At 36.3% G+C, this 22026-nt stretch overlaps 1 protein-coding gene across 1 annotated transcript in view; it reads left to right on the forward strand.

Annotated features, from left to right (window-relative positions):
- Positions 1-22026, forward strand: part of LOC150099804 (sodium channel protein para-like) — a 1646355-nt gene that overhangs the window by 1209784 nt on the left and 414545 nt on the right. Inside the window, exon 28 of the mRNA XM_090403494.1 lies at positions 5259-5381. Coding sequence (XP_090259620.1) covers positions 5259-5381 — 123 coding nt within the window. The remainder of the gene's footprint in view (positions 1-5258; positions 5382-22026) is intronic.

Consider the following 22026-nt stretch of genomic DNA (forward strand, 5'->3'; position numbering starts at 1 on the left):
AAGGTGCTTAAAAAATGCCATATAAGCTGCTGCTAAAACATTATTGTACTTCCATAATGATTAAGATGTTAGGTCTAGGATATAAGATCGAATTTATGTGTTAATGATATTGTGAGTGATTTTTAAAAATATATTCAGTTTGAAGCTGATGGGAAAATTAGGGGAAATTATATAGAATGATCCAGGTGTCACTTCCCTTTTGTAAACACAACCAGTTCAGTTTGGTACTCTGAAATGCAATCTACATTACTAGGAACTGAAATTTATAAAATATATTGTAAACAAAACAGCAAGTTGCAGTTGTTGTGTCAGAAAAAGTGCTAATTCACTTTTGATGAGTCATCCTATTTCCGACCCAACATAAGGTAACGTTAAAAACCATGGATATGGACATGCTTATGCCTCCAGAAGAAAATGTGCATTTTGGTAACTCAGAATTATGTCTAACTATTTTTTTTGTAGATATTAAGTGATTTTTGAGAAACCCGTAATTTAAATAGATAATGTTTGTGGATTATTTAACAAAGGAAAATTATGTATAAATGCTGAAAGATGTATGTAAGATAATATAAGTATTAAGCCATGTCAAAAACAGTTCGGAGTTGCGGTGACCAATCGGCTGCCGCTATGAGCATGACGTAGTCACCATGAGAGGGCACTCACATTTACTATATAGTTTTCAGTGCGTGATTCAACCGGTCTCTTATAGCTACTGACCTCAGATCACAAGGCTTGGAGCTGATCAAGATTTCTCGCATGTATCGAGCAGACAAGTGCCCTATGCCTCTGGTCTTAGTGGAGATCAGTAAAGATCAGAGAGAAATTTACGATTTAGAATAGTCTGCAACTTGGTCATCAAGACCGAGCCACTGAGAAGAAAGGCATCGGCTGGTCAATGCCATCACTGCCAAAAATATGGGCATGCGCAAATGTTATGCAGAGCAAATTACAAGTGTGTAAAGTGCGGTGGCAACCATCCCTCGCACACTTGCGTCAAGCCAAAGACCACACCTGCTAAATGTGTGAACTGCAGTGGCCCCACATCCTGCCAATTACAAGGGTTGTTCTCTCCACCCATCCAACCTTCAAAAGCCTAGACAGGAGTTAGTCCAGCCCATTCAGAAAAATATCGTGAGATCTGTGCCTGAAATCAAAGCGCGAAAAGTTATACCAGATAAATCTTATGCTTCTGTGGTTTCCTCGTGTAACACCGAGGTACTCCCTGCAACTAGCAGTCAAAACTCCTCAGCAATTCTCGCTGCCTCACTAGGGGAGATGCTAATGGCCTTCAGCAAAACAAATCCAAGCCAGGCTGACACCAACAAATTCCTTAGGAATACTCGTCATCTTCTCCATGATTAATGACTAATCCGGCTTCAACATCAAATTCTATGCAGATAGTATTCTGGAATGCAAATGGTCTCGACAACAAAATTTTGGAATTACAGGAACTTACAGATCATTTATAAATTGATATTCTCCTCATTAACGAGACTCACCTATTTCCCTGTGATAATCCAAAACTCAGAAACTACTCGTTACTTAGAAATGACAGACTCCATGCCAGAGGTGGAGGCACTGCCATCTTTGTCAGAAGAAACATCCGCTATAATGAGATTAAGAAGACTAATACATCTAACCTCGAGCAGACAGGCATAGAAATTCATACCAACAATGCAGGCAGCTTAAAGATTTATTCTGTATACAACCCCACCTGGCAAACCTCTTCTCTCCTCTGATCTCTCTCAGCTACTAGATACAAATGAAGCAACAATTGTAGCAGGAGATCTCAATTCCAAGCATCCTTTATGGAACAGCTAGAGTTTTAACAACAACGGAATGATCCTCTACAATTTTGCCTTGAAGAGAAATATTGTTACTGCAGGCCCGATCGAGCCAACACATTACGGAGTGATCGGCAGACCTGATGTTTTGGATATTGCTATATTTAACAACATTTCTCATCAATTCCAACTTCAAGAGGTTGACGAGCTCAGCTCAGATCACAATCCAGTACTTTTAAGCTCAGGGGAGCCTGAGCTCATTCCCAGCCAATCCCACACTAACTTTGCAAAATTCAAGGGTAAAATGAACACTATCATAGACTCAGTACCTACTATCTCCTCCCGTGAAGAAATTGACGTGGCAGTCAGCAATCTTGAATGTAAAATACATTCTGGCTTATCTGCAGCTTGTTCTATTTCCACACCAGCTCAAGTAAACTTACTTCCTGAAGAAATCCTTGCTCTGATAAGGAACAAAAATAGACTCAGACGCCACTATCACAACACTCTATCTCCGCAAGACCGTCGAGAACTAAATAGAGCATCCAACCTAGTCCATTATGCATTAAAAGATCACAGGAACCAGCAATGGGAAAGAAAACTCTATTCTCTCAAAACTGAAGATAATTCTCTGTGGAAATTGACTAAAGCTCTCCGTACGGATCGCTCTAACATCCAGCCCATTCACGGAGAAAGAGGTCTTGTTTACAGAGATAATGAAAAAGCAGAAGCTTTCGCTGACGCTCTCCAACTTCAGTGCCATCCTAATTATGCGCATGCGGATCTGGTCTTCATAGAGAAAATACACCGTCGAGTACGCTCCACGCTTCAGCAACCTTGTACCCGTGAAAATATCTGTCCCACCTCACCTAAAGAGGTCTATTCAATCATTAGGAAGCTTAAAAACAAAAAAGCCCCTGGTCCAGATGAAATTACCAACAAAACAATTAAAGCCCTCCCACACAAAGCTGTCATACATTTAGTAGCCATTATTAATGCAATGCTGAGATTAAATTATTTCTCCTCAAGATGGAAACAAGCTGATATATTCCTTATTCTCAAGCCTGGTAAGGCACCTCAAATTAATAGTGCCACTGCTTATTTTGCCAAAGCAGCTGTTCATCCCAATCAACTCATTCAAGAGTCATCTAACTATGACGAACATGATAGGTGGAAACATAAGCGTCCGAAAGCAGCTCTGCTTATCAGTTCAGGTGCCTCCATACAGCCCTAAATAGGGTGAGCCAGGTGCTCGCTAACCTTTAATATAAGACTATTTCATAGCGATGAAGGGATCGGAGTCCATGGGACTGATATCCATCAAGCCACATTAGTTATCAACCGGTCTCTTATGTTCCTGGTTCCTGATTCAAGTGCTGGATAGCTGTGAAGCTTTCTGCCATACTCAGCAACATTCTCCCGTTGCTGTTTGTGCCGTGTCGACTGTATCCACAACTGAGGAATGCGGCCAGAGTTCCAGAAAAGAGCCGTTGGTTAACCAATGCCAATGTATAAATCAGTGAAGAGGTGTTCCCTTCAAAAAGAATGAAAGTGTGTCGCAGATGCCATAAGAAATATACGGTGAGGAAACCCGGAAGTCTAACTAAGGAAGTCCTAACAACTACCAGAAAGGCAAGAACGGTAAGATGCAAGTTTTTGTATTAAAATTGAATAATAACCAAAGAGAGTATTGGAACCAGAGGGTTAAGGAGATCCATATAGTCAACTTCCATTTTGTATCTGAAGAACTGTTTCTTTTGGACATTTCTGTCTACGTCTAAAGAGCAAGTGACACCCTAAGCTTAAGCTGAGCTGGGAACCAAAATTTCAAACTGTTTATGTTGGAAGAAACATTTATATCATTATGTTAAATTTAAATTTGAATGTTAACTGAATTTTGGGGGAGGACAAAGCCCGAGCATAAGAGAGAATAATGGCCCATGTGAAATTTGCAAGATAAAGAACCTCTGTTATCCATACTAGGATTGTAGAATGTATCTGTGTATATGTGTTATTCCTATATATGTGAACTGAGCAGTTCTGTAAGAATTAATTGAGCCTGAACGTGGTTACACAAAGAAGAGTATGAGATCGCTAGAATAAGATTTTAGAGTAAACCTTTTGGATATGTTAACTTAAGGGGGGGGGGGGGGGAGTTCAGACTCTTTAGAACTGGAATTTCTAAACTAAAGTGTTTATATGTATTTGTCTAAATAAATGTATTTCTTTAATTCAAACCTCATGAGTCTGTCATTGTTCTGAGAATTGAGTTACCACTTGTTAAATTTCGGACCATGCATAAGTAATAGGGGAATCCATTAGCAACTAAGAAAGGGGGACCACGACTGCAAACCACTTGATCCCTATATTGTTTTTCAGTAGTTTTAAATTGTGTGTCAGAATTCAGTTGCCGGCTGGTGCAGTCGACCTAAAAGAATATAAATTTGTCGGCAGTGGAATAGCTGAGAATAAGTAGGATAAGTAAATAATATAACTAATAATAACAGAGTAAGACCAAGACATAACACAGTGGTATGTTATTTACTAGATTAGGGTATCCAATGTTATGTATTATTTTCTAACTGTTGGTTATGAGGGTAATTGAGAGAATGTACTCTTTGGAGCTTACAGATTTGGGGAAAAGAGATGATATAATAAAAATTTAAAAAGTTGATGAGATTTTACTTGCTGAATATATCAGATATCCATATAGTAGAAAAACAGAATAACGAGAGAAAGCCTGTAAGTATAATGACATGGTGAAGAAAGAAGTGAGAAGTGGATAATTTACTTTTAAGAAATAGTAAATACAGACAGTGAATTAGATTAATGTGTGGGTTGACTGATGCTGAATAGGATGGATCTGGAATAATGAGCCTTATGACTTCATAATAATAGTAATTAATAGCTGTGAAGATTAGCAAATTATAGTAGCAATAATATAAATCCTTCTACTCAGAAAATGGCAAACTATTTTAATTATTGTATTAATCCAGTGCACCATTTAAAACTAATTTGCTAAAAGGTCTGGTTGTATGGCATTTAGAAAGTGCAAAAATACACATCTGGTATTTTTTTTGTTAAATACAGACACTGGCTGTAAAAGCATACATGAAAAGATAAAATAAAATTAAAATATAGTTTATCTGCACTTTCAAAAAAAAATTTAACATCCATCAGTTACAGTTCGTTTCCTACTTTTATATCCTGTTAGGGTACTATTATTTTTGTTTATATAAAATATTATTTTTATTCTGCTTTAGTTTTAATTTATCACAAAATGTCTTTGAGGGATAATGTTAATAATCATCTTCAGCTGCAAAAGCATCTCACTTTATAGATACCAAGTGATCTCGTGCAGGTCAAGCCATTGTTGCTTATCAATATTCTTCTTATTCCCCTCCTGTTCCATGAATTCATCATCCACTAACTGTCCCATCCCTCAGTAAGTAATATTCCTTCTTGCTCTACCAGGTGTCTGTGGTCAATCTTATAGCCGATACATTAGGTGCCGGGAAGATCCAAGCATTCAAGACTATGCGCACTCTTCGAGCTTTGCGTCCTTTACGAGCTCTTTCTCGTTTTCAAGGCATGAGGGTGAGTATAAAGGGTAAGGTTTGTGTTAATGTAGTGTATGCATCAATGTCCTTGTGAAATACTTTCCTCTTCATGAAAGCATGATATATATTAAACTCCTATTAACTGTTATACATGTATACATATGTTAAAATAGACAACATTACATAATTCCAGTATTCACTAAAGAAAACAATACATCATATATTAAATGAAAACAGTTCCTTGATGGTTTTACTATTCACAAAAAGCAGTTCAGAGCCATATTAATATTGCAAATTGATCATACATAAATCCTTTCTGTATTTTAACTGAATGAAGTATTTCTACCAACTACTAATCCTAAGTAAATACACTAATTAAACTTTTTTTAATTAATGCATTTTCCTTTTTGGTATTTGTGGAAATGAATGTCATTTTCAACAATTGCATAAATAATACATTTGCCACTGGTATAACCCTTTGTGATAAATTACGAGACAAATTGTTGTTGACAGTTAAAGTTTACATGAAATAAAATGTACCATGGAAACATCCCCTCGAATCTATGATGATTACTATATGGTCACACACGTATAACTTATCATATTATTATTATTCGTGACATCTCTAAGGAGTCCGAAGACTCATTACTGGAGGACACCTGCTGTACAACTCTCTATCTCCACCACTACACTGAACCTCTACTACCAATCATCTACATCAATGTCATCTACTGCCCACCACCACCAAAACTAGTATTTTTTGTCTGTATACTGGCTTCCATGCGTTCACTATTCCCACACTCATTATACTCTCAGGTAATGCATCTCATTCACTTGCCATTGAAAAGCAACTCCTACCCCCCCACCCCTCCTACTCACATAGATGGCCCCTAGTGTCTTCCTACCTAATCAGTGAAATGAGTCATTCCCATTCATCTGGTAATTACTCATCATCAACTTATAGATCTCAGTCATATTCCTTCCACCTTCTTCTCCTATCCATTAGACTGCATATTGTATTTCCTCAGTCTTTCTTCATACTCAAATATACCAGCGACTAGAAACAACTGTCAATCACCTCTACACTCTTCTATCTCTTCGTCTTTTGAAAACCAGGTGACCAGATCTGCATACAGTAATTCATGTGTGGCCTGATCGAAGCCTTATGTACAATGGAATCTCATCTTACTTCGACACATTGTTCTCCTCTGCTTCACTGCCATAATCCAGTGTCCTCAAAAATTTTGCTGTTGTTTCTGAAATTTTAAGTCCTTATTCACAATCACTCCCAGATCTTTAACTCCTCACCTTCCTCTAAAGCAGTGGTTCCCACCTTTTTCCACTTGTATACCCCTTTTAAACCCATTTCTATAAATTGTACCCCTTGTTTTAAAATAGCTGTTTTTAAATACTGACACTTTTGTTCAGTGCCTCAAAAGATGCAAGATACAGTCTTAAATCCGTTTTTCTGCCATTACTGATTATTTTTTGTGTACCCCTGAACAGCCCGGCACGTATCCCCAGGGGGTATGTGTACCACTGGTTGGGAACCAATGCTCTAAGATATACCCATGAACTGTATACTCTGCATCCCATCTTTGCTCCCTAAATGCCGGCCTGGTTGGCTGAGTTAGCATATCCGCTCTCCCGCCAAAAGGCTGCAGGTCCGAATCCTGCCGTAGTCATGAATGTTTGTGATTGTCTGTGAAAATACTAGTGGTGGTGGGTGGTAGATACCATTCGTGTAGATGATGATGGTAGTTTTGATTTGTTGTAGTTGGAGGATTTGAGTGGTGGAGACAGAGAGTTGTAGAGTAGTTACCCTCCCTTGATGAGTCTTTGGACTCCATGGAGGTGTCATGTAATAATAATAATAATAAATATCAAAACCATACACATTGTAACATTTAACAGGTAACATGTAACATTTAACACTCTTTCTCATTTACACAAGGACTGGAATAGACAGTGTAAATGGGAAAGAGCCACAACATCTGCTCTAGTTCTCATAATTCTTCCCAATTTTGCATCATCTACAAATAATTGCATATCACTATTCAGTCCTTTCCCAATATCACTAACATAAACATCAACAGATGCTTTGGACACACTGCTAGAGACTTTCCTCTTCTAAGATATTACTCTCCCATACAGAACTTGGTGATAATCCAATCTCCAATCTAGTGCACTAATCTGGTATCCAACCCCCATGCACTCCACTTTACTTAACTTAACAGCTTGCCATGTGGCAATCTATCAGATCTAATCATTTGCAAAATTTAAATATATCACTATGTGCACCTCTTTTGTCCATTACTTTTGTCACCTTGTTGTAATAAGTAAGTAAAATGCTAAAACACAGTATTCCTTTAGTAAACCTATCCTGTTCATCAAAGAGAATGTTGTTGTTGTCAACCCAGTTCTGAATCTTTGTCCTCACTAAACTCTCTAACACTCTAACCAGAAAAACAGAGATTGTCCACTAATTCAAAGTCTTAGCCTTATTACCTTCCTTATGAAGGAGAACAATATTGTCTTCTTTCCATCACTTTGGAACATCACCTGACGTAAGACTCATGTTAAAAAGGTACAATAAATTTGTTGTGAACTCCATGGAAGATTCCCTCAAAAATGCATGGTGTTATATCATCAAACTCTACTCTACAGCCTTATTGATATCAAGTTTACTTATTTATCTAAAAATCAAGATGTAACCATAACTTTATAGTTATAGTTACATATTCATTATAACTAGTTAATAAGAGAAACACTTACATTAATTTAAATCTTTTTATTTGTAGAATTTTTGGCTATGTTTCATAGCCATTTTGAATATAATTATAGGAGAACAATCATAAAAAAAGAGAATAACAATTCAATTGAAAGCACATGATATTATATGCGCTATTGGCTGCATATAATATCTAATAGTACTATCTACATTAATAGATATCCAGAAATAAATTAGTTAATAAAATATTTTTAAATATAAACAATTAATTGTAATTTACAAAACACATGAATGATCATTGGTCAGTTTAGGGCAATCATTTTTGTTAAGGTTGGGATTGTGACTGTGTGCTTCATAGCTTTCTTTGTACAGTCTTTCCAGAAGAAAATAACTTTTATGTAACAATTTGCTTTTGTTCCACTGAATCCTGTGTTTGGTAGATGAAGTGTGGGTTGCTAAACTTGATTTATTGGGTACTTTAAGTGAAATATATTCTTGATGTTCTTCAAGACAATTTGTGCAGAATGACCAGTCTGCCCATAATAACATAAACAACCGATTTGATACAGATATGTTGATGATGTTTTTGCTGTACAGAACTCCTCCTTATCTGATCATAATGAATTTCTTGGAAAAATTAATTCAATAAACCCAAGAATCAAATTTACCTTGGAAGAAGAAGATAACAATTGTCTTCCTTTTCAGGATGTTCTCATTTTCTGTCAACCAAATGGTAGTCTACAGCTCTCAGTATCTAGAAAATCAACTTATACTGCTAAATACATTGATTCTAACTCATATCGTCACCCTTGTCAGAATTATGGTGTAGTCAAATCCCTAGTAGACAGAGTTCATAAAATATGTTCTACAGATTCTCTTCTAAATAAGGAACTGTCTATTATCATAGCCACCTTCATCTCTAATGGTTATAATACAAAAACTATTGATAAAATAATCTTGGAAGTTTTTTCCCACTTGGTTAGACTATAATAAATTTAGTTTAATCCTTTATCCAAGTACAAGCAAACAAAGTTTGCGCCTGAAGTATCTTCAGGACTGAGGCAACTCGTGGTAAAGGTGGACCAAGCTCTCATCACTCCTTGTCTTAGTATCTCCCAAAATGCAAAGCACATCTCCTTGCGGACATGTATATGCTATGCATTAAGGGAAGGGCCACTTCTCAGACTGGTTTCGACCTTTATTGAGGTCTCGTCAGTGGGAGCCAGACCCAGAAGTGGTGATACTAAGGGGGAAGCAATGGAAAAGTCCTATTTACCTATATGAGTTTCCAAAGGGTGTCTCACCTTATTATTAAATTACTCTGGATTTAGAGAAATATGTTGGAAGTTTTTTCCCACTTGGTTGGACTATAATAAATTTAGTTTAATCCTTTATCCAAGTGTAAGCAAACTTTGTTTGCTTGCACTTGGATAAAGGATTAAACTAAATTTATTATAGTCTAACCAAGTGGGAAAAAAAAAGTCAAAAACTTCCAACATCTTTCTCTAAATCATCTTTCTCTAAAGAGTGATGAAAGCTTGGTCCACCTTTACGAGTTGCTTCAGGCGCAAACTTTGTTTGCTTGCACTTGGATAAAGGATTAAACTAAATTGATTATAATGATAAAATAATCAATAATTATAATTGTCATGTTAACTCTGTTACACACAGTGCACCATGCCATGCCTTAAATAGATTCATATTATCTGCATTGCCACACTCTCAGTCAATACATTTCAATCATTCACCACTCTCCATGCAAATAATCAGCTTCTCACTCCTTTGCTCACACACTCTTTACACATTTTGAAAAATTATGGAGACAACTACCGTGTTAGAGTAAAACTTTAGTTTAATATAAACCAAAATCAACACTCGATGTTTCGACCTTCATATCAAGGTCATCTGGAGCATACACAATATATACAGAGAAACAAGCTGGTCTACAATCTACATGGTTTGCTAAAGTTACTGACCAACTGTTACAACAATTATTGGCCCGACCTCTGGTGAAAAAAAAAAAAAAACCTTTACTACATCAAAGCTAGAGTCCTATTATTATTATTATTATTAATATCTATTAGGTTACAAAACTAAATTGGGCTGGAGAGCAAAATGTTTATATATATATATATATATTAAAAAAAAATGTGATTATACATATAAATTTCAACCAATTGGTATGGAATAGTTTCCAATAAAAGCTGAAAATTGCTTAAATTCCTAAAGTATACTAGATACTAAGTAGGCTGAATATGTGCAATCCAAATTCTTGGAATTTTTATGCCACTATTATTGTTGAGATTAGGGTGGTTAATCAGAATTTTACAGGCTTCTTTAAATTTTCTTTCATATCAGGTTTTTGTATGATGTAAAGAGCAGATACTTTTCCACTCAATTTGGTGTAGGGTGTTGAGAGTGTGATCTGAGAGGACTGCTTCACCAAAATTGCTATATTTAAAGTGTCTTTTGTGGGTTTTTCTTTTTTACGTATAGGGATTGTACGTCCAGTTTCACCAATATAAGGTAAGTTACAGGTGCAGTAGATGCAATAAACTCCAGGATGTGCCAATGGGAGGAGAGGATCCTTAGACGAGTGGACTTTGTTTTTTAATTTTATAGGTGGTTTAAAAGTGGCATTAAGATTATAATGGTATAAGATTCTATTGATTTTTTCTGATAACCCTTTAATGTATAGGATGGCTATAATTTTAATGTAATCTATATTCTTTTTTGATGAAGTTTTATGAAGAACTTTATTAATAATATTTTTGTTATAGCCATTATTTATAAATGTGTTGCTAATAATTTTTAATTCTTGTTTAAGAGCTTGTTAATTAGAGCAAAGTGTTATTGCTCTGTTTTTAAGGGCATCATTAACATTGGAGTCATTAACACCCTTAAAAACAGAGCTATAACAATTTGATCTAATCAACAAGCTCTTAAACAAGAATTAAAAATTATTAGCAACACATTTATAAATAATGGCTATAACAAAAATACTATTAATAAAGTTCTTCATAAAACTTCATCAAAAAAAAGAATACAAATTACATTAAAATTATAGCCATCCTATACATTAAAGGGTTATCAGAAAAAATCAATAGAATCTTATACCATTATAATCTTAATGCCACTTTTAAACCACCTATAAAATTAAAAAACAAAGTCGACTCGTCTAAGGATCCTCTCCTCCCATTGGCACATCCTGGAGTTTATTGCATCTACTGCACCTGTAACTTACCTTATATTGGTGAAACTGGACGTACAATCCCTATAAGTAAAAAAAAAAACCCACAAAAGACACTTTAAATATAGCAATTTTGGTGAAGCAGTCCTCTCAGATCACACTCTCAACACCCTACACCAAATTGAGTGGAAAAGTATCTGCTCTTTACATCATACAAAAACCTGCTATGAAAGAAAATTTAAAGAAGCCTGTGAAATTCTGATTAACCACCCTAATCTCAACAATAATAGTGGCATAAAAATACCAAGAATTTGGATTGCACATATTCAGCCTACTTAGTATCTAGTATACTTTAGGAATTTAAGCAATTTTCAGCTTTTATTGGAAACTATTCCATACCAATTGGTTGAAATTTATAATCACACTGTTTTTTTTTAATATATATATATATATATATATATATTTTTTTTTTTTTTCAGATTCATTTTTACTCGGTTGGAATATTATTCAAAAAACTTTAATGACTGTTACCGAGAGATAAAAAGATGACATGGTATATTTAAAAAGATACTACTAGTTAATAAGTTTCGTTGAATAGATCAACATCTTCAGGCATCACAATCAAAGAAATATATAAAGAATTACAGAGGTTTAAAATTGTAATAACAGAACAAGTACAAAAAGACAGTAGCGTGTTTGAAAACAAAATGCGAGCTTGAGTTCCAAACAAACGGATACTACGCGCTGTCGCGAGTGCGCCAATACTGAACAGAGGCAACGTGTGCATCAGAGAGATTGAAACTTAGGCTGTTGTTGATATGAGAAGAATCTAGAGAAATTTCTCTAGATTCGACAATCTTTCTTTCGAGCTCATCATAGCACACATGAATGTTAGACGTTTGAGTCCAGTTCACAATGTGTTGGCAGCCTTTGTCTGAGTTAACTGAAAAGAGAACGTGGCTAGAGAGAGCGCTGGCTCTAGTCCTGTTATAGGAGATATCTCTACAGTGTTCTTCTAAACATAGAAGGATGGATTTAGCAGTCTGGCCATAGTATGGCTTTCCACAATCACATAAAATCTTGTACACTCCAAGAAACTGAGTTGGAAGATGTTTCTCTTTAGGTTTACTAAGTATTGAACGAAGTTTTGGGAGCATAGTGAAGCAAGTTCTGAAGTTAAACTTCTTGAGAATTTTTACCAGTTTTGGTGAAAGAGAGCTGATGTAAGGCAAAGAGATGAAGGCTCTGGGGGGAGAGGGAATTATATATATATCAGCATTATATTTCATATACATATATATATATAAACATGTTGCTCTCCAGCCCAAATTAGTTTAGTAACATAATAGATAATAATAATAATAGGACTCTAGCTTTGATGTAGTAAAGGGTTTTTTTTTTTCGCCAGAGGTCAGGCCAATAATTGTAGTAATGGTTGGTCAGTAACTTGAGTAAGCCATGTAGATTGCAGTGCAGCTTATTTCTCTGTATATATTGTGTATGCTCCAGATGATGACCTTGATATGAAGGTTGAAATGTCGAGTGTTGATTTTGGTTTATATTAAACTAAAGTTTTACTCTAACACGTTACTTGTCTCCATACTTTTTTGAAATGTATTCTGATCACTGTGTAAGCATGAAAGAAAGGACCCTCTTTACATATCTTCCAGGTATGACCTCTTGTTCTCCACCACTCTGTGAAACATCTCTACACTGTTGTTCTCCACCATTCTGATTAAAAACCTTTGCCAACTTATATATCTCTATCGTATTCCTATACCCCCTCCTCCTAATCACCAGACACTGCAAATTGCATTTTCTCAATCTGTCTTCATACTCAACATTCCCGATATCAGAAACTGCCTTACTCAATTACCTCTGGACTTTTTACAGAAACTCTTCATCCTTTTGAAGATGAGGTGACCAAATCTGTGCACAGTAGTCCATTTTTGGCCTAATTGAGACCTTATACAGTGGAACCAGAATCTCCTTATTTCTATAAGTCAGTGTCCTCTACATCATTGCCAGAATTCGTTGTGCCAAAATTGTGCACATTACAATTTTAGCAATATGTCCTCTAAATTTTAGAGCCCTTTCACCATCACCCCCAGATCTTTTATTCCCTTCATCTTCTCCAATATGTCTCCACCAACTGTTTTCCATATTTTAAAACCTTATGCTTTGCAACATTGATCTAGTAGCCCTACTCCTGTGCCCATTCACTCAATCTATTTGAGTTTTCTTGTAAAAATCACATATGATCTACTCTTCTACTGTACTTCTTTCCAACTTTGCATCATCTGAAAAAACTGAATATCCTTGTTTAAATCATTCCCAATATAATTAACATACAAGTTAAACAGCAATGATCCAAAAACAGACTCTGGAGGTACACCACTAGTGACTTTCCTCTTGGAGAATATTGCTCCCTCATACACAACTTGCTGATACCTATCAGACAGCTAATCCCCAATCCAATGCACTAATCTAATATTCAACCTACATCTGTTCTAGAATTAACTATCAACTTATCAGGTAGTATTTTTATCATTAGCTTTTTTCAAAAATCTAAATATACCACAGTGTATGCATCTGCCTTGTCCAATGTCCCAGTTATCTTATTGTAATAAGTAAGCTGATTACTAAAACATGACCTTCCTTTAACAAATCCATGCTGTCCATCAAAGAGAATGCGAGTATTGTCAACCCAGTTCTGGATCTTGGACCTCACTAATGTCTCCAACTCTTTAGCCTGGCACAGATTGGCCTATAAATTGAAGCTTGAGCTTGTCACCTCCCTTATGAAGTAGTACAATCTTGCCTTCCTACCACCCATTTGGAACTCAGACCATTATAAGAGTCATATTAAACATCTATGTTAAGGTAGATGTTAACTCCCAAATTTTTAACATTATTCTCCCAATTGTTTGTATTACTATTTAAGATAAATGTGCTGTTTGACTCCAGCCAAATTTTACCTCACATATTAATGCACCATAAGAAGACCAACTATGATTTCTTAAATGAGTTGATAATATTTCACAGAATTCAAACCAGCATTCTTGAAGCACAGAGCACATATGAGAAACACATGAAAATATAATGAATCAGTATACTGTGCAAACTATTCAAGCTGTAAAATAAAAATATCTCAAAAATAATATGAATGACTACCAAAACCAAAGCCTTTTTTAAACATACAGTTTGTGAATGTGTGATATGAATCTGAAAGATAAATTGAACTGTATAAGACTGAGAGATGAAATTTAAATGGATTTGTTATGAATCAATTAGAAAGTCGGTTGCTGGAAGAGGTGCAAAAGAGATATGAGGATATACCCCTCTGTCCAAAAAGAAACCGAACTCTTCAAAAATAGAAGAAACTAGTGGCACAACCTGTTGTATCTTTTTGTTGTCAAAAGCAATAACCTTCATTAGATTAGTGTTGTGTCAACTGCTTATGACATTTGTTTCATTAGAGGCCGAGTTATAGTGCCAAGAGTGACAGTGTGTTTTGACAAATGTTTGGAAAATGAATTTCAAACAGAGAGCTGTGATTGACTTTTTGTTAAACTTGGTAAAAGTTTTACCGAAATGCATCAAATGCTTCAAAAAGCATACGGTGATGAATGCTTATCCGTACTCAAGTTTACGAGTGGTTTAAGAGATTCAAAGTGTCGTGAGACGCTTGAGGACGACAAAAAGTCAGGCTGTCCAAAAACTGGAATGAGTGAAGTTAACATCCAAAAAGTGCGTGATTTCATCAAAGAAAACCCGAAATCGTCCGTGCGATTGATTGAAAATTAATTGGGGATTCCAAAATCAACTGTGCACAACATTTTGATCGAGAGTTTGGGCCTTTGTAAATTGAATTCGCGATTTGTTCCCCACAAGTTGACCAACAACCAAAAAATGTATTGAATTGAACGCTGAAAGGACCTCATTAAAACTACTCGTAAGGACTCAAACTTCCTTGAAACGATCATTACTGATGACGAAACATGGTGTTTTGAGTATGAGCCTGAAACAAATTACCAGAGTACTGAGTGGAGACCACCAGATGAGGGGCATCTGAAAAAGTCGCTTGGCGAAGTCAAAAGTAAAGACATGCTGATTTGTTTCTACAATTCCAAGGGCATTATCCACAAAGAATTCGTTCCACCTGGCCAAACGGTCAATCGTGAATTTTATCTCGAAGTTTTGAAGTAAGTGATAGTGAGAATTCATCGCATACGGTATGAATATCGTGATGCTGGTCACTTTTGCACGATAATGCACCATCTCATCGTTCGAACATTGTGAGACAGTTTTTGAGCAAACATAGTGTAGGATCAGAAAAGGCCTAGGCCTTTTCTGATCCTACACGTGGGACTATAGTATGTGAACTGTTTTAGTGCAAAATTAGAAAATTAATAAATCTCCAGCAGAGAAGTGGTTTCATACCAGGCAATGAAATTCACGCCCCATCTAACGACAATCACACCATCCCCACAGTGAGATTTGAACCAACCAGGCTGATGAGGATGATATCAAACAAGAACAGAATTGAAGCATGTAATATTTTTTTTTTGAGGATAAGGAAGTTCAAGAATGGAGGAGTGGGTGTACTGATGATGATGGTAGAGAAACTGTGCCCACATGAGGTGGATATGAAAGGGAAAAATAGTGGCTCTGATTATGATGCAGCATCGGGTGAAGTGAACAGAATGAACACATTTAGTTGGATGTTGCTATACAAATGGGCACGTGTGGGATAATGCCCAAAGCAATATATAGACATACCTTAATTCTTTTTTATAAAATAATTAAGGTATGTCTCAGGGCCTAGTTAAAGGAAAACCATGAAGCTGAAAGACAATAAAACATATTCAGAATATAAATTTGATTATTCTACTTCTTAACAAAGAATTGAGCTAACGTAGTTTGGCGAACATTTTTTTTCTTTTTTTTTCATACAACCGACGGTATAGTCCTATTGCCTCTTCTACTCTTCTGCAAATTTTACTACTTCTCCCTTTATTAGGGTCAACCTCTAAGCATTGCTGCTTAAAATATTTTCAAATTGTTTCTGTGAAATCTCTTTTGGCTGACTATCAGTGGTTAAATTTTCTTCATATTCTTTGGAATCTTCCCACTGTGCATCTAAATTTAGCAGGTCGGAATCACTCAATTCTTCAGAATGAGATTTAATTAACCCTTAGACATTATCATTGTCAATCTCATCAAAACCCAGTTCACGCCCGATGTTGGCAATTTCCTCAACAACATTATTCATTTCATTTGAAAAGCTTCCAAAATCTTTTGCACAATGTGGAAGAATGTGCTTCCAAATGGCTTGCATATTGCTAGCAGTAATTTCATTCCAAGATTGATGAATATTTTCAATAGCAGATTTAACATTAAATTTCTTCCAGAATTCTACTAATGTCATAGAATTCTCACCAGATGTTGCTTCTATTGCCTGTTTAAATGTTCTTCTCAGGTAGTATGCCTTAAAGGTTGTGATAACCCCCTGGTCCATAGGTTGTATGAGAGAAGTTGTATTTGGCTGTAAAAATATCTTCAGTCATTCTTCAATCTTCAGTATTCTCACACAATGAATCAAGAGAAGTAGGGTGACCAGATGCCTTGTCTAAAATAAGCAGAGCTTTAAAATCAAGATTATTTCGCTTGTAAAAATCATCAGCATAAGAATGGAAAGGATTGTGAGTGGGGTGGTTGAGTTTGAGCAGATATATGGAGATGATGCAAAACTAGGGAGGTGATGAGGAATCATGCAGTGTTGCATTACAGGAGAACTTGAATAGATTGTATGAGTGGACAGGTAAGTGGAACTACCAGTTCAAGGTTGCAAAGTGTAAGGTTCTGAAATTTGTAGACAAAAATGGGAAGCAAAGTATACACTCTTGGTGGGGAAATTTTAGAGGAAGTGGAGGAGGTAAAAGACCTTGGAATGATGGTGGACAAGGATCTGAAGTTCAGAGGTTGCATTGCACCAGTTGTGAGTCGCCACATTAGATAATGGCAATGATGGCAGATCTTAACATTCAGAAATAAAGAAGTTATGTTTCCTTGATCAGGCCTCATATGGATTATTGTGCACAGATTTGGTTCTGGTGATGAGGATATATTGGAAAGGGTCCAGAGAAGACTGACTAAGGTGGTAAGTAGTCTCTGAAATATAAAGACAGATTGAGAGAATGCAGTTTGCAAAGCCTTGTGAATAGGAGGAAGAGAGAAGATGTGATTGAGAAATTTTAGTGTGTAAAGGGTTGTTACCAGGTCAATGTCAAAGTTATTTTTAATGAAATGGGGGAAAGGATACATCCCTAGAAGCTCTATGAGCAGGGGTATAAGGAGCAGATTCTTTGCATGGAGAGTAGTTGATGAGTGGAATGCATTTCCTGACATTGTGGTGAATGCAGATACACTGAATGGCCTCGTGCAATGAGTGTTTTGACTCCATGGAGGTGTGGTGTTAATAATAATAAAAATATAAGGTTAGGAAAGTGGTTTGGATGGTAGAACAAGTGCAATAAGAGCAGCAATTGTCAGAGATATGTCATCTGTAGAATTGGTGTTCGTTATTTATATGCAGTAATTGATCTGGAAAGCATTTGATGATATGGTGACAGAAAGTCAAGAATAACAATGTTGTTGGGAAGAGGTCAGTATAAGAATAAAAAAACTAAATGGGATGATGATCGAGTTATGTGAAGTGAAAGATTTTTAAGTGTATATATCTTATGGATGTTTCATATTTGGAGTGGCTTCTGTTGAGTGATATAGAATGCACAGAAGAAAAATATGAGTATGGACAAGAGAGGAAAATAAAATTTTCCTCTCTTGTGTATTATTAACTTATTATGTGTATTAACTTATTATTGTGTATTATTAACACTTATGTGTATTATTAACTTTCTCCTGTCTTTCCACATGGGGGGATGTGGAAAGACAAGAGAAAGTTAATAATACACATAATAACAAGGAAAATGTGAGATTCTGCAAGTGGATGAACTAGAGAAACAAAGGAAGCTCGAATAGAGAAAGAATTGACATTTATGCAGTAACCACTGTTAAGAGAGATGTATAGAAAAGTATGGAATGATGGTGATCAGAAGGGAGGGTTAGAAAGATCATGAAGTAGCATAATAGCATAAGAGAGTTAATGACACAAACTTGGCTGCTTATGAGTCTATAAGTGAACTATGTTTATATTGTAATGCATGGTGAAACTGATGATTTCATAGTATGGAATAAGCTAATTTGATGTCCTATTAGAAGACAGTCCTGTTATACAAGTTGGTATCAAAATATATGCAGCAAATTACGGATAATTGGTATTTCTAGAATGGTTCTAAAAAATTATTATTATTATTATTTATTATTATTACGGGTATCTCCATGGAGTCAGTAGACTCATCGCGGGAGACCCAAACTAGCAAAACAATATCTGTCATATCTCTTCTTGAATTCATTTACAGATGAAGAGCTCACAACAAAGTCAGGCAATGAATTCCACTCATTCACCACCCTCCAGGCAAAAAACCTTGTTCTGACACCTTTGTTAACCACACTCTTCTTTAATTTCCAGAGATGACCTCTTGTTCTTCCATCACTATCACACAGCTGAAACATTTCCCCTGCATCAATCCTATAAAAACCTTTTAGTAATTTGAATGTTTCTATCATATCCCCTCTTCTTCGCCTATCAGCCAATCTCTGCAATCCACAAGCTCTCAATCTATCAATGTAGGGAGTATTTTTTATATCACTCACCAACTTGGTCACTCTTCTCTGAACCCTCTCCACAGCCTCCTCATCTCCAAGGAATCCAGGTGACCAGACCTGAGCACAGTAATCCAAATGTGGAAGTATCAATGCTTTATAAAGGGGAATAATAACCTCTTTATCTCTGGATGTCAGTGTGTTCCTCAACAACCAAGTAATCCTATGTGCAATCTTGGACACCTTAGCAATGTGTCCTCTGAACTTCATCTCCTTATCTACCAATACCCCTAAGTCCCTAGCCTCATCAATCTCTTGGAGTACCTTTCCATCTATGTAGTACACAGCTGGTAATCTTTTAATCCCAAAATGCAAGACTTTACACTTTTCCACATTGAACTGACATCCATTTTCTTTTGCCCATTTTACCAGCTTATTTAAATCCTCCTGCAAACTTTCAACATCAGCTTGATTTTTTATTGCACTACACAACTTTGCATCATCAGCAAACAACTGAATATCTCCCTTTAAGCCGTTACCTATATCGTTTATATACAAATTAAACAACATTGGCCCAAGCACAGAGCCCTGAGGCACACCACTGGTCACCTGCCTCATTCTGGACTCGGCTCCTCCATACACCACCTTATGGTATCTCTCCCTGAGCCATTCTCCTATCCATATCACCAATTTAATATCCATTCCCATCTGCTCCAATTTGCGTAACAGTGTTCTATGGGGTATCCTGTCAAAAGCCTTAGCAAAATCCAGAAGTACCACTGTGTAGCCAGTTCCTTTGTCCAACTCTGATGTTATTCTATTATGGATAGTTAATAGATTGCTAAGGCAGGATCTACCTTTAACAAAACCATGTTGGCCTCTATAGAGTATCATATCCTGATCCACCCATTCTTGAATTTTGTCTTTAACCAACTTTTCCAATACTTTTACCACTACTCCTGAGATGGTGATTGGTCTGTAATTCAATACTGCAGTTTTAGAGCCACCCTTATGCAAAGGAACCACTTTGCCTAACTTCCACTCCCTAGGGACCATACCAGAGTTCAAACTTAAATTAAATATCCAGGTAAGTGGGGTTGACAATTCATTTGCACATTCACGCAACACCCGAGCTGATATTCCATCTAAGCCTACCGCAGTGTTTGCATTTAAGTTTCGCAATATATTTAATACATCTGATTCTTTAGCTTCAATTCTCACATTAGGTATTGCTATAGGTATAGAGATATCCTCACTTGGGTGATAGACTTTTGAGAAGTGATCACTCAGTAACTCGACTATTACATCTGATTTTGTCACCTCAATACCATCAGCACCCACTAAGGTTATCCTTCCGAAGTCATTCTTCCTCTTACTTGCCACATAGCGGAAGAACTCTTTGGGATTACCCTTGATCTCTTTGGCTAAGGTCTTCTCATAATCTGATTTAGCTTTTCTTACTATGCTGGTAACCTTCCTAGCTTGAGCCTTGTACTGCTCATGGGTGTCCTGATCGCCCTTCTCCTTGTAAATTCTCCATAACATTTTCTTTTTTTGTAGTTCAAGCTTGATACTACTGCTCATCCATCTAATGCCTGCCTTGTTTGACCTCCTGACCATGGGGACACAATCTGATATTGCTTTCCTCAGATACCCACTGATTTTATCCCAAGCACTGCTAACATCTTTCCCTTGCAATATGTTCTGCCATGGGATGGCTGCAAGCTCACTCCGAAGCTTGTTATAATTGCCTAACCTGTAGTTTCGTACATACCCCTTCTTAATAGAAAAATCCACAGATTTTGCAACCTCCCAAGTCAATACCACATGATCGCTTTCACCAACTGGAGGTAACGAGGTCACCTTACTTATGCATATAACCTCTGAACCAATAACCAGGTCCAACACTCTCACACCACGTGTCCCTTCAGTTACGTGCTGTTTCAAGTAATTATCTCGTAGCAGATGTATGAACTCCATTTCCTTTTTGCTACGTGATATTTCCTCCTTCCAATTGATATCACCATAATTAAAATCCCCCATAATAATCACTAAGCCTTCACTCATTGCACTAAGTTGCTGATGCATGAATTCAATATCTCCCCCTGTACTCCCTGGCCTATAGCAGCATCCAACTGTATATTTGGTTGCGTTGGTCACTATTTCGCACCAGACTGCCTCAAATGAACTCTCATTCACAGTCAAATTCTATAGGTGTTTGATAAAATACCATTACCATATACGATTATTATACATACTGGAGATGGTAAATAAATTAGTAACATAGATAAGAGAATGACTGGCCAATATAATACTGAGAATGACATGAAGGGTGATATTCATTGATTTGTTGATAATGTTGTAAATGGAGTGATATGGAATGTTTCCAAAATGGAGTCGCCTCAACAGGATCTGAATAGAAAGGTGCTGTCAGGGGGAAGCTAAATCAGCATTGTTAAATGTAAAGTTATGTATTTTGGAATGAAGAGATTCTGAATGCTACTGTATTAATGAGATTTTGCTCCAAAAAACTGATGAGGCTTGGGAACTTGGAGTGATGGTAGACAGGAATTAAGATTCAGTGACCACACTGCAAAGATTATACATTTGATTCTCACTATAGCCTATCTGTAGGAATTACAGGAATAGTTTGCAGTAGTGTGAATTTTCTTTTACAATAAAGACTTCAGCTGATACTTTTCGTTAGTTTATTATGATGGTGTTCAATATAATGAAAGCCAATTTAGAAATGATACAACACATAACAGTTGTTCTGAGAAAGATACACTAACAAAAAAATAGGGAAGTAATTGTAGGCATTGATATGATTTGAATCATTCTCCTCAGATCTGCTCTCCATGTTTCTTAGGGATGAAAAATAATGTAAAGAAAACAGAGATGAGCAATCAAAATGATATAAGGATTGTAATAGCATATTGGTTACTCATAATCATTAGTTATATATAAGTTGGACATTTATTATTATTATTATTATTGTATGGGCACCTCCATGGAATCTGAAGACTCATCGCA

Source organism: Typopeltis vanoorti, chromosome 14 (genome assembly GCF_054136105.1).
Source record: "Typopeltis vanoorti isolate ZY-2024b chromosome 14, IOZ_Tvanoo_1.0, whole genome shotgun sequence".
In the NCBI taxonomy this organism is placed as follows: Eukaryota; Metazoa; Arthropoda; class Arachnida; order Uropygi; family Thelyphonidae; genus Typopeltis; species Typopeltis vanoorti.